At 40.5% G+C, this 14,873-nt stretch overlaps 1 protein-coding gene across 1 annotated transcript in view; it reads left to right on the top strand.

Moving 5' to 3' along the window:
• Positions 1–14,873, top strand: part of UPF3A (UPF3A regulator of nonsense mediated mRNA decay) — a 46,866-nt gene that overhangs the window by 4,085 nt on the left and 27,908 nt on the right. The window contains exon 3 of the mRNA XM_077807081.1: positions 13,776–13,882. Within this exon, the coding sequence (XP_077663207.1) occupies positions 13,776–13,882 (107 nt within the window). The remainder of the gene's footprint in view (positions 1–13,775; positions 13,883–14,873) is intronic.

Genomic DNA, 14,873 nt, shown 5'->3' on the forward strand with positions numbered 1-14,873 from the left:
TCTTCCAGGTCATTGATAAAATTGTTAAATAGCATAGGGCCAAGAACTGATCCCTGTGGGACCCCACTGGAAACACACCCTCTCAATGATGATTCCCCATTTACAGTTGCATTTTGAGAGTTATCAGTTAGCTAATTTTTAATCCATTTAATGTGTGCCATGTTAATTTTATATTGTTCTATTTATTTAATCAAAATGTTGTGTGATACCAAGTCAAATGCCTTACATAAGTTTAAAGGACATTATATCAACCGTATTATCTTTATTAACCAAACTTGTAATCTCATCAAAAAGGTATCAAGTTAGTTTGGCAGGATCTGTTTTTCATAAACCCATGTTGATTTGCATTAATAACGTTATTTTTGATTAATCCTTTATTAATCAAATCCACTATCACCCACTTCATTATCTTACCCAGGATTGATGTCAGGCTGATAGGCCTATAATTACCTGGGTCATTCCATTTACCCTTTTTAAAAATTGGCACATTTGTGTTCTTCCAGTCTTCTGAAACCTCCCCAGTGCTCCAAGAAGAAAAGTAGTACTTGTGGCACCTTAGAGACTAACCAATTTATTTGAGCATAAGCTTTCGTGAGCTACAGCTCACTTCATCGGATGCATACTGTGGAAAGTGTAGAAGATCTTTTTATAAACACAAAGCATGAAAAAATACCTCCTCCCACCCCACTCTCCTGCTGGTAATAGCTTATCTAAAGTGACCACTCTCCTTAAAATGTGTATGTAAGACTCCAAGACTTATTGAAAATTAACATTAACATCCAATATATTACTAATTATATCATTAGCAATTTCAAAAACAATTAAACAAAAGAAGAAAGTTAACTAACAAAGAATATAAATTGAGATTGCTAATACTTTTATTTAATATGCATGGTGCCATAAATGTTAAGACAACATTCACTGCCTAACAAAACAAATTTCAGAAAGGGAGGAAATGTACAGTTAATGCAACCCAAACACCCTTAACATTGTCGTGAAGCAATGGTACATGGATATGTATCCTAAATTAATAGAGAGTGCAGTGTATAGCTGTGCATATCTGACATTTTCTTCTTAGAGAATTGTCTATAGTAGATCCAAACTAATGGCATGTCTCCACCTCTGGTTGTAACCCTGGAACTGTTTATTGGCAATGACTGTTGGAGCGCTGAGCCCCTCAAACATTGAACCACCAGCTGAGGCTACAAAGAGGGGAAATAGTTCCCAACTGCCAAATTTCCTTTCCATAATCTTACTTGTGTGGTTGCGCCAGACTTGTAATTTTTATTTGTAGCAGTTTAAGACAGTTTTAATTAGTTAAGTGATAGATTTACTGTAAGTTAATGTAGAGCAGTTTTGTTATTTAGTCTGTCAGTCAAGGCTGCTCATACTCCAACCTGAAGTTTGGCAGTCTGAAAAAAACAAGGATTCAAGGATACTCTATCTGTAATGGATCAGCAATCTTAAGTGCCTCCATGTGTAGAAGTGGGACACTCTGTGGGCTCCTGTTCAGCCTGTGCTGCTCTTTCCAATAGATAATGGAAAAATAACAAAGGCAGATTGAAACTTCTTCTCCTAAAGGAGTCTCTCTAGGGTTTTCAATGGATTTCTTTGGCTATATGCCAGGAAATGTTCCAAGCTCTTTTGATGGGCCAAAGCACTTAAGTCTGGGGCACAAGTCTATAGGGAGCCATCATTCCTAGAAAGATTAGGCAACTCAAAGCAGGCCATAGATTTAAAGTTTATTTTTCTCTCCTTGCATTCATGCAAATAAATATTTTGCGTGCAGAAAGACTTAATTGTGAAGGCTACTGTCTGATCTTTGTCTGGCTTATTTAACTGCCTGTGTGCCAGGACTCTGGTGAAGGTTTTTGCAAACTCTGTTATATGCAGTGTCAATCATTGTCCTCTCCAATATAGAAAATAACCTATAGAACATATATAACAGAAACACTGCCATATGGTTTATGTGACCAACACAGCTTTAATTTTGAGTATTGAGCATCAAACCGTCAAAATTGTCAAGTAAGTGTGAACAGCATTTAAATAGGAAAAAGTTCCATTTTATTCATGGACATTGCATATGTAGAAAAATAGACTAAATAGATTGAGTAAATTATTTAGCATGAACTATTTTCTCAGCTGTAGGGATACCCTCATGACTTGCTGATACTGCTGTTCCCATTCATGTATCTCTGAAGAGGCAGATCATTCTGTATTGCTGGAAGAAAAATGAGGGCACACTTAAAACACTTTTTAAAAATTCATCTGCTTTAAAAATTACTCTTGACACTTAAGTAAAGCAAAAAGGACAAAGAAAATAAAGCTGCATTTTCAAATGTTATTTGGTTACTACATTTTTAGGTGTTGAAAGCTGTGAATACATATTTTTTAGAAAATAGAGAAAAGGAATACTGAAGACTGATATCTGTTACATAGGATGTCAGATTTTTTTTCTAATGCTTCCTTGACCCCTCTAGTAAACTAATGGTCTGTAGGGTTGGAGTGGGAGGCACTTTTTCCCTCTGTGATTTGTATTCAGATTCTGTGCTCTGTCATCAGTCTGATGTCTCCACAGACACTTAGGCCTTATCTACATGGAAATTATTTTTGGTATATCTGAGTTTTTCGACATGAGCTGCCTTTTGTCCACACATAAGCAATCTTTTTTTTGCTTTATTTTGCTTCTTATCCTCCTGTCGTTAATCTGCTTTGGTAACAACATAACACAATTTCTGAATGAGTTACGCTGCTATAAAGTTCATGCGGATACATCCCCATTTGAACTGTACTACTTCAGGTAATCATCCCACTGATATTCCACACTGCATTGCTTCACATTGGACTGGTCTGTCTGGTTACCTGTGCCTTCTCCAATGCACTGGGGTCATCTTGATTAGCTATCCACCCATGGATAGCTGACACACCCCAAGCCCATCTGAAAGGAGCAAATTCAATTTAATCTTTCCATCTGTCACTGAAATGCAAATATTTATAAGTGGCTAGCAGATCAAAAACAGGAAAAGGAGCACTCTCAGGACACATGCCAGTGCTACACCAAAGCACTGCAGCAGAATTACAAAAACACCAAAGACAAAATCAAAATACCAGTGCACATGAGTACTATGAAGAGCTGAATCCGATTTTTGCCACAGAGGCCACCACTAAACCCCAGTATACATTGGATAGTTTTGTCACAATCTGCAGTGAGCCAGGCATGCCTTCAGAAACCCCACAGGAAGCCTTGTCCCACCAGGCAGGAGAAAATTCCTTTAGACAACCAAGATTTCTTCAGCACTCCTTCCAGCCAGCCAGAGACGCCTCCCCAGTGCCCAGCCAGAGACAATACTACAGAGGGGACCTCATCCAGTAAGTATTAAGTACTATATTGCAATTGTCTGTCCCATTAATGCCTGTTTAGGGGGATTTGGAAAACTTTCTTCTGGATACTGGCTGTGCCCTGGCATGTCTGGCAGATATTGTCATAGAATATGAGGGTTGGAAGGGACTTCAGGAGGTCATCTAGTCCAACCCCCTGCTCGAAGCAGGACCAATCCCCAATTTTTGCCCCATATCCCTAAATGGCCCCCTCAAGGATTGAACTCACAACCGTGGGTTTAGCAGGCCAAAGCTCAAACCACTGAGCTATCCCTCCCCCCACAGCAGACAGATGGACATGTCTGCCCCTATTCAGCACCCTCTGGCCTCCACTTGCTTGGCTTTTCTCCAGCTCCCGTAGCATGCTCAAAATGGCACTTAAGACAGAAAATTCAACAGTTAAAAGTGGGCTTTTTAATCCCAAAGATTTTTAATCCCATGCTCATAGACCAAAATATGTATCCTCCCTAGTTTCCCATGCTGCTTGATGTTCCCTGCTCAACTACCTCTGCCACCTCTCCCTGCTTTTCATTCTTGTGGTTCTGTAAAAGATAGTGGCCCTGCAGCTATGAAAAAAAAATTAAAAAGACAAATGCATTGCATCTGAGTCAGTTTTATTGTAGCAAAACAAAAAGCAAGAAATACACCAGTAGAAAATGCATTTAAACCCACAGTTTTGTCATTGCCCTGAGCTTTTTTAGATTTTAAGATTTTCATACATGTACAGTTAAACATGTTAAATTGGCCACTTGAGATTACAGAGGCTGTTTTAAGTCTTTTATGTTGCATAGACTCTATAAAGTACACTGGACCCTCACTAGAATGCGGGATTTGGGATCTATGCGCGGTACCGCATTAACGCAGGGACCACGTTAAAATTAATTGCAATTAAAGTGATTAAATTTGGGATCCATGGCAGCGACCACGTTTTATGCGAATTTGCACTATAAAGACGTGCGTTCTAGCGAGGGTCCGGTGTATTTGTGATTTGCAGGTGTTACAAAAGGCATTTTTTCATCAAGCACTTATTTGTTGAAGTATATTACATTGCTAAACCCATTGCATTGTTAACAGGACATGCCTCACGGCTGCAAAATTCTGTATTTTTTATATCACACTTTGCTCTCATCCCTTGGTATGATAAATGAGAATTCTAGGCAAAGATAGCAATCTAGTTTGGCAAGCATTTGACAAGGCGCTGCTTGCTTCTTAGGGCCACCCACCTAGGTAGTGTTTCCCTTCCATTAAGCAACAGTTTGAGGGGGCACCATCCTAGCATGTAGCATGTTGCATATTTTGTCAGTTGTTCTCCATTTACCTTTCTGCACAGGACCCATCTCTGCCTCTTAAGAATACACCTCAGGATAATATTCCCCATTTAAGGACAGCTCCCAAGAGTGTACATGCAATTACTAGCCTATTCCTTGGGGAACCCCACTCTCCATTCTTCCCCCCCTAAAAAATTGTATAAGGGGCCATTTAAAGGGTATCTCTACACCATGGTGTACGGACCTGATCTGAGGCAAAATATCTTAAATTGTCTTACCATCTCCTAGCACACCAGGCCAGACAATGGAATTCCAAAATTGATAATTTGATGGTAAATAATAGAAGTAACATTCTGTCATTGGTGGCATGATGGCTAATATTGGTACAGTAACTGCTTTATTGTTTCTCTGTTCTCATAGCAACTGGCATGGCATGGCCCACACAGAGAGGAGCGTTATCAGTATCTCAATGCCTGGCCAACCTCCAAGGGAAGAGAAAGAGGATGAGGGAAGAGATGTTTGCTGACCTCATGAATGGGTCACAGCAGAAAGCAAAACACCCAAAGGATTGGAGGGGAGTGTACACTTCCATGACAGCAACTCCAAGAGTTGATTTACCAACACCAAACTGGTTAGTTACTGACCAGTAGCAATTGGATAAGGCAGTTTTCCAAATGGCAATGGCCACATACTTCTCCACACTGAGAGGAACTGTCATATTAGTGATTTGGCACTGGAGATCTGGGGTAAGTTCTGTGTAGATTCCAGGGAACTGGCCTTCCAATTCCACTGCTGGTCATACCAGGACTGCAGTCAGTGCTGGCTGGCTAGGCCCAGAGACAGTGCTCCATCGAGTGAAGCCAGTCCAGTAAAATGTCATGCAGAAGTAACTGCTTGGTTTCATTCTCCTCCTCCTCCTCTAGCAGTATCCATATGAAATCTTAATGGTTATAGTGATGGCATTCTTCCTTCTCCTCAAAAGCCACCTGCCTGCATGATTAACAGTACCTCTGGTATTCTGTTTGTATTAATCAGTGCCTACTTCATGGTGTTCCATGCTGCCTGATAGCAGTTCAAACATTTGTTTGCAACTGAAACAGTTGAAAATGACTAGCTAGTGAAAACAAGACCGATTTTGGGATACTGTGGAAGGAATCATGGGAATTTGACACTAAGTCCCAGAAGCTCAGTAGATATCCCACAATCCAACACGGTAAGCAAGCCATACTGCATTGAGTATAGAACAGTGCATCCTGGGATATCTGCCCAGAGTGGTGTTCACTTTTTTCAAAAAAGCGTGATACTATGTGGATGCTACAATTCACAAAGGAAGTAGCTTAAACCACTTCACACAAAGCAGTGTTGATGCACTCTTTTAGTTTAGTTATAACTATAATTATTGTAAAGAAAACTATGTTGAAAAAGTGTTCCCTGTAGACAGGGCCTAAGGGCCCAATCCTATGGGTTTTTGAGTGCCTCTTGAAAAGCACCTAAGACCCTTAGAGTAGAACACATTTTGCAGAGCTTCCAAAGGACAATGGCTATTTTGGGGTTGATAGGGTTAGTATACTTTCGATCATCCAGAAGTTCATAATATCCCTGATTCTCCATTGCCTTGTACCTTATGTGGTCATTTATATGCATGCAAAGTGAAGGTCTTATAGATATATAATACTATCAATTCAGAATTACCAATTCTAAATTTATATCTCCTTTTCACTCATACACTTTACATATTATAAATGACCACACAAAGTGCAAGGCAGCAGATAATCTGGTCCAGTGTATTTTATCTTGACATCACAGTGTATGTGCAAAATTGTCAAATTTTGTTCCTCAACTATATTTTAGTATGTGCATGGATGGGGAAATTTATTTCAGACTCCAAAATGTGTGTGGGAGGAGTGGGGAAAGAGGGCTTCACAAGAGCAGAAATGCAAGAAAATTGACAGTTAATGTTCCTGTCACATCAGGGCACAAGGAGGAATCCCTTCATTTTCTGACTAATATCTATGGTAAAATTGTAGAAATCTTGGCTGTGAGTTTTCTCACTTTTGTGGTCTTGTGTTATTTCACTGTAGGTTGTGGGGTTTTTTGGGTAAAATACACAAACCAAATGTTTCTATTCCCCCCTAGCTCTTCTGAACCCCAGTCTGTGACTCACACAGCAGTCCCATGTGCCCCATGGTGTCCATCCCCCCATATTCCGTGCCTCCTGACCTGGCCCCACATGGAGGGTGCTGTGAGGAACACAACCTCTTCTCTTCCCTATTTGCAGCTGGGGCTGGGGCTGGGGCTGCCGCTGCCGCTGCCCCCCCTCCCCACCCTTTCCGGGAACAGCTGCTCTTTGTTCTGGTGCCACAGTGGCCCCTGATGGGCGAAAGGCATAATTGCAGCACCTTTCTGCAAGGAAAAAATTTTTGCATAACACATAAATTCTGTGTGGGCACAGTATTCTCCCAGGAGTAACTATTAGGCGCCTAACAAGGGGAGTATAAAATGGAAACCTTGATAGCTTTCACACCTCTTACATTTCCCAGAGTACAACAGTGATCCCAAACTGGCAGGCCCTACCTCTCTGATTCATCTCTGAGAAATAATATATTTTGGGATTGTGGAAATGGCTTCATTTGAGGAATGAACTCACAACTGCTAAGTACTCTCATAGCCATACCTATTTATTGTAATAAACCAACTATAGCTAGGGGAGAATCCCACTTTGATAGTGCAACTTTGCACACACGTTTTTGCATTTTTGTGTGCTGTGAGTGGTGATTTTGGTCCATAATATTTAAACGTTTTTATTACCGTAAATCTTGTGGCTACACTGGATCCCTTCAAAACATGTAAGATAATTTTTGAAGTCTGTACTTTCCAGAACACAGAATCCTATCTACTCTTTCTGGTAGTCATATATTTAATCTCTGCTAACAGCAATAATAAACGCTTAATGTAAAATAAAATTCACTGTTTTAAATGTTTGACTCAATTGTCAAATGTATTCAATCTAATAAATATAAGTGTAAAAGGACAGAAAAATATTGCTGTTTCATGTGTCGGAGGAAAATAGATTGTGGTGCCAAAGCAGGTGGAAAACATCTGCTACTGAAATATTAGGTGTTTAGAAATGTTTCTGAGAAGATAAATATTTTTGTTTTTCTATTCTCTTTTACAATGGTTACTGTTCCGTGTCAAGGTTTCTGATATTTTATAGGTAATAAGTGCCTGACCTTATAAAGTGCTGAGCACCGTCAACTCGCATGTAAAGTAAGTGGAAATTGAGGATGCTCTGCAACTTTGCAGGATCAGGACCTAAAAATGGCAAAAAATATTTCTATTTTCTGCAAACAGTGGAGTAGTAGTCCTAAATTCATACACAAAACCTGCATTAATAGGAGTTGTAACCATCATCTGCTTCCAGAGATATTTGGCAGTTGGTCCAAATGCATGTAAATCAGAGGCACAGCAGTTTCCTTACGGGACAGAGAAAGATCTATAATGCTCCCTTCAGTTACACTTCTAATTTTTTTTTGACAGTATGAAATTGCAAGAATTTAACGGATAAGGAAATAAGCATGAAATTGCTCTAATTTTCACCACATCTGGTGTATTCAAAGAAGCCTATTTCTGCTTCATATGTCCTAGTGTATTTCTTTAATAGTTGAAATGTTTATAAAAATACATTAAGCATGTTTTTCCGTTTTCCAGGCAGTAATTTTTCTTGGATGCACAATACGTTTTTGGCATGTGTACCAAACAACTTCATTTACTTAGTTAAGAATTTTATTAACAGATTCATTTTTCTTACACTAACATTGTCTTTAATTCCAGCATTTCTGCTTTGGCAGCAAAGAGCCACAAGCAAAAGTACTTGATATGAGCAATTTAACTATGCAATCAAGTTAATCTTTAATACATACTAAAATAATTTAGGCCTTAGTTCAGTCAAGCACCTAAGCATGTGCGTAACATGAAACACATGAGTACTCCTACTGAGACGACCAAGCACAGAGGAGGGAGCCCTCTGCTTCCTGGGAGGTGACAGTTATCCAAAAGTCTTTCTGGTTGCTCCAGCCACTAGCACAGTGGTTCTCAACTATGGTCCACCGCTTGTTCAGGGAAAGCCCCTGGCGGCCCGGGCCAGTTTGTTTACCTGCCGCACCCGCAGGTTCGGCCGATCGCGGCTCCCACTGGCCGCGGTTCGCCGCTCCAGGGCAATGGGGGCTGCAGGAAGCGGTGCAGGCCGAGGGATGTGCAGTTGAGAACCACTGCACTAGCAGCGCATACACGGTGCCTGTGTGATCTCAACTTAAATGTTCTTCAAATGTCAAATCACAAAGCCTTTCTACTTATAAAGTAAACAAAGCCAAGTCAATTTAATGATATTGTTTATTACTCTAGTCTGCATGCGTATTCAAATTTATCTAAAAAGGCACTGACTGTTTCTCATTGAAATCAATAGTAGGGAAACTCATTCTATCATAGTACAGCCTTTTCACACGGTCATGGCTACCTCCGTATAGTACACTCAGTGCCATCCACTTGCATAGAAATGTTGAAACTTTCATCAATATCATTCAATTCATATTTATTTTTATAGATAAAATACATTTTTCAGATATAAATCTGTGTCATTAACACTGTTTCCTTTAGACTGATGTCTTTCATTGAGTTATAAATAAACATTTTTATTTTTTAATTCATATATAAATTGAAAAATGTCTCAATTTAAGATCCCATTGGAATTAGTGCTCTTTAAAAATGCTAGATAATGAACATTTCATTTACAGTAAATGGGTATCCATCCCAACAGCTCTGTCTAATTCAGAAGGATCAGAAAAATTCTCCTTCAGATTTGTGTCCTCATGGATCCCACTCTAGCTGCACGTGTGCCCCACGTGCATAAGATTGGAATCTTTAAAAAAGGAGTGTCTGTTAGACCACACCTGAACTGTGCACGTCCTTGTGCCCCACATCAAGACATAAAGGGCAGAGCAACTGCACCTGTCCCTCCTTTCCCCCTTACTGTGTGGGGCAGTGAAATGGAACAAGAGGTGTCCTGCTACCGTTACTGGAATCTGCTTCAGTCATGAATTAGCTGGCTGGTTAGGGTTTGCGCTCAACTTTAAATTTTCCACATTATTATTTGAGTTCCATCATAACAACAAAATATGTAAAAACCCCTAAATTTAATTTTTCCATCTATGCAATGCAAAATGCTGGTATCAAAGCCATCGAGCTTCAAACTGTGTCCCTCCTGTGATAGTCTAATTTCACTCACAGATAGCCACAGCCCTTCTCTATTTTGTCTCACTGAGTGCCACATGTCAGACTGATGCCCAATGTGTTGTTCATTCTCAACAAGAACAAAGTTCAGGGTCATGTGTCTGAATAATCCATGAGAGGAAATTCATATCCTGAAGAGCAAGGATCAACTTCCAGGAAATCGAACCTTTTCTAAGTCTCTGTCAGCCAATGTCTCTGCCAGCTGGTGTGCAGCACCTAAGGTTGGAACTGGCATACATCCTTGGCACCATCAGGCAAGGAACTGGCATCAAATACCACCTCACTACTGCTTACCACATCAGCACCAAAGACTGGTACTGCCTCTTCAACAAGGCAAGAAAGGCCCAAACACCGGGATAAGGATGATTCTCAGCACTTATCTCTTTCTTTCAATAAGAAGAAGCACAAACCATTGGAATATCATACAGGAAGATTTGGATGACCTTGAAGCCTGGAGTAACAGAAAAGGGATGAAATTTAATAGTACAAAGTGCAAGGGTCTATAAGAATTTCTGGTACAAGCTGGGGGCTTATCACTTGGAAGTGACAGAGGAGGAGAAAGACCTGGGTGTATGGGTCAATCACAGGATAACTATGAGCCACCAATTTGATGCAGCTGTGAAAAAGGCAAATGTGGTCCTAGGATGTATCAGGCAAGGCATTTCCAGTAGAGATAGAGAAGAGTTAATTCCATTGTACAGGGCACTGTTAAGACCTCATCTGGAATACTGTTTACAATTCTGGTCACCCTTGTTCAAGAAAGATGAATTCAGACTGGAACAGGTGCAGAGAATTACTAGGACGATCAGAGGAATGGAAGGCCTGTCTTATGGGAGGAGACTGAAAGAGCTTGGTTTGTTTAGCCTAGCAAGAAGAAGGCTGAGTGGGGGTATGGTCGCTCTATATAAATACATTGGCGGGGTGACAGGGGTAAACAGCAGGGAGGATGAAGAGTTGTTTAAGCTAAAGGTCAGTGTTGGCACAAGAACATTGGGTATAAACTTCAGAGCTCCAGCTGGTTACCTGCAGGGCTCAGAAAAGGATTTTTCCCCCAAGTTAACTGTGTCTCATTGATTTATTTATTTATTTATTTTATTGTCTCCTTCCTCTGATGCATGCAAGATGGCCACAGCTACCATGGCTGTTCCATCCAATTTCAGTCCTTACCTTCCACCCCTCATTCCCCCTCTGTCTTCAGGGACCCTTCTCATGAAAATCAGCTAAAGGAAAAAGTGACTTCTCTGCTTTTGTAGTACCCCTAGAGGAGTTTCTGCTGGAGTGGAGGAGAGAAGCTTCTACTCCCAATATATCTTTATCACTCCCGCTCCGAAAAGGGATCCTAACACAGACCTGAGAAGATTGATCAAATATATGAACTGTTTCAGATTTAGGATGGTAATGCTTGCCTGCATTGTCCCTTCCCATTGGGTTCAACGCTGGTTCATGGCTCAGCTTACAAGACACATGCTTCAGTATTGCCATCCACCCAGCCCATAGGAAGTACTTGCAATTCATAGTAGGGCCCCATCACTATCAATACAAAGTTCTACCATTAGGTGTCTCCACATTACCAAGAGTCTTTACAAAATGCCTAGCTGCACTGGCAGCACATCTGAAGAGACAGGGTATTCACATGTACCCATATGTAGACGATTGGCTGATCCAAGGTAGGGCCCATGAGGAAGTTGCCACAGCTCAGCTCTGAATTATGTCCTTCTTTTATTCAGACAGCTGGGCCTCTTGGTCAGTTTTGAAAAATCATCTCTCAACCAACTAGAAACAATAAATAGAAGCCTTAATTGACTCCAAATCAGCTAAAGCATGTTTCAGAAGACTGATTTATTTATCTTCAGATGATAATTACCAGTATGAAATTGACTCCATCAACTACAGTAAGAAACTTCCTCAGACTTTTGGGCCATGTGTCAGCTTGCACGGATGATGCCGCTAGCCAGACTTCACCTGCATCTATGACAAGGATGGTTGTGGTTGATGTATCACCTTGCAAGATATCAAATGTACATATGGGTTGCTGTCCCTGTACACATTTTATCGGCACTGAACTGGTGACCCCAAGAGTGGGGTGCACTTCTCTGCTTCTCCTACACAGACATTGATCACAGATGCATCAGGTACAAGTTGAGGTACACACCTGGATCACCTCCAAATACAAGGGACTTGGTTTCAAAAGGACATGACTCTTCACATAAATGTTCTAAAATTATGAACAATCAGAATAACTTGCATGGCATTCCTGCCTGTTCTGCATAATTCCACAGTACAGTTCCTCACACTCAACACATCTGCAATGCACTATATAAACAAGCAAGAAGGTGCCTTTTAATCACCTCTATCTCAGGAGGCAATCAAGTTATAGACGTGGTGTCAACAACATGGTATTATCCCCATTGCTTTTTATCTGCCAGGAGTCAGGAATAACCCAGTAGACTTCCTAAGCAGACAGTTTATCACCACCCACAAGTGATGTCTGAAGAGCTCCATCATCAAGCCAATATTTCTCTGGTGGGGAAATCTCATTGTAGAATTGATTGGCACCAAAGATAAGACAAAATGCCCAGCCTTTTCTTCTAAGGAGGCATGAACCTGGGATCAGTGCAAAACGCTTTCCTCAGACCGTGGTAGTCAAGGCCTCATGTATGTACACATTTTCACTGATTTGCTTGAGTCCAATCAGGCAAGATGCAGTTGCACTGATCCTGATTGCTCCATATTGGCGAAGACAAGTCTAATTGTAATGGTCAGGGTGTAGGCCGCTGGGCCAGTAGTGTCCACTGGGCTGGGGTTGAAGGCAGGAGACAAGACTAGTTACCAAGCCAAGTCAGGAGACAAATACCAGGATCAAACTTGGGGTGGTACTTCCTGTGGTACCTAAACCTCCAGTAATTGTTGGTTGCAGCTTTACTCTCCAGTGATGATAAGGATATTACAGCCCGCCCTTCATCTCCGCTTTTTCATATTCCTCCTTATTTGGAATTCTGAATTGGTGGCAGAACTGTGGGATGGTTGCAGCAGTTCTGCTCATTATGCCCATGGCAGGGGGCTGGGGAGGCATGAGCACATGTTGGGCACAGACACAGCCCCAGCATACACTGCTTTTTAAACCATGCTGTCACATGGATGGGGACCATGTGGGATCCCCAGAGATGACAACATTGCGAAGAACACAGTTATTATCAGGTCAGTAACCATTCATTCTTCTAGTGGAAATGTTTGGGTGTTGGCAATAACTGTAAATTACCTGCTGGATTTGTATACAAGTCTGTCAAAAATGAATCATTTGTTTTTATTTTTATATGTCCCAGGATATATTCTTGCTATTTATCAAAAGGTTTAATCTTTTTTTAAAGATGGATGTCTGTAAAGACAAAGTGACAGTTTGGCAACTGCCAGTCAATCTAATCTCCCCCTCCCCAATATCAGCAGCAAAAGACTTCCTGAGCATGCTAAAGAAATACCCAGTGGCATTGCCAATATCCGTAGTTCTTATGTCACTATCATAGGAAAGTGGGCCTAATGGCTATAAGGGGGCACAGAATGGAAACACATACTCCAAGATTTGAAAAAGGGACTTTTGTCTCCTAATTCAGAATTAAACTCCACAGTTGCCAGGATGTGGAATATCCTGGAAATCAATTCCGTTTTGCTTGGCTTCTGTGATTTTGTAAGTGTGTATGTAAAAGTTGCATTCTGTGATATGCAAGTTTAATGCAATCATTTCATAAGATAAATGAGAATTATGACAGGATTTTTCTAATTTTGCTTCTTTCTTCATTCCTGAACATGACAATAAATAACAGAAAATAAAATTGTTTCTTGTTGCAGTCTTTATCCTCATCTCTACTCAAGAGCATACATTAATTTTAGAAATCCTGATGACATCCTTCTTTTTAGGGATCGCTTTGATGGCTATGTCTTCATTGATAATAAAGGTTAGATTATTTACATTTTTTTAAAAATCTCAGTGCGACTTGTTTATTACATATTTGATTTTTTCTGGAATTAACACATATAAACCTGTATTCTTTGTAGCACTACAGGACAGTAAGTATTTTGGAAATCTTTACTCAATATAGGTAGTTAATTACATACTAAAACATATAATTAAAAGAGCATCAAGATTGCAAAGTCAAGCACTCAAAAGTTAAGAAATGCCAGATTTAAATTTGACTGGCAATCTTAATTTGGCCCCTTTGTGCATATGACATTGTCTTTATTTACATGATCACATACTTTTTTTCCGTAGGACTCCTGCCCCATTTGGTGCTTAAGATGGTGGTGCTCACCGAGTGGGTAGCTATTCAGTATTTTTGTTTTTTATCCTCATCATTCAGCATGTGGTGACATGCCTTATTTATCACACCATCCAAACCCTATTAATTTCTTCTTGGGCTTGTCTATGAAGCTCATCACCATCGTATCTGAGTGCTTCACAAACATTAATGAATTGATCTTTATGATATGGCTGGGAGATAAGGTGGTATTATTTATCCCATTTTATGCATGGGGAATGGAGGCCAAAATGGTCACGTCTCTACTACTTTTGGATGCCCAATTGGAGCGGCTTATGGCCTTATTTTTCAGAGTACTTAGATTTTATTGCACTTTATATGTTCAGAGCACAGTTCCTATTGGCTTTAGTTGCAGTTGTGACTGCTCAGCACTTTTGCAAATCAGACCTCAGGTATCTCAAGGTGGGTACCAAGAAAATGAGGGGCACACAATTAGTGGACACCTGTGCAAAGCTTGGTTTAGGTGACTTGCCCAACATCACATAGGAACTTTGTGGCACAGGCAGGAATAGAATTTAGTTCTACAACTGCCTTAACTATCAAACCATCCTTTCTCTTCCTGCAGTCCCCTGCCTCTTTCTGTACACTCCTTCCAAATTTGGCAACAAATAAAATGGGTCCTACAGACAAC

Source organism: Eretmochelys imbricata, chromosome 1, assembly GCF_965152235.1.
Source record: "Eretmochelys imbricata isolate rEreImb1 chromosome 1, rEreImb1.hap1, whole genome shotgun sequence".
Classification (NCBI taxonomy): Eukaryota; Metazoa; Chordata; order Testudines; family Cheloniidae; genus Eretmochelys; species Eretmochelys imbricata.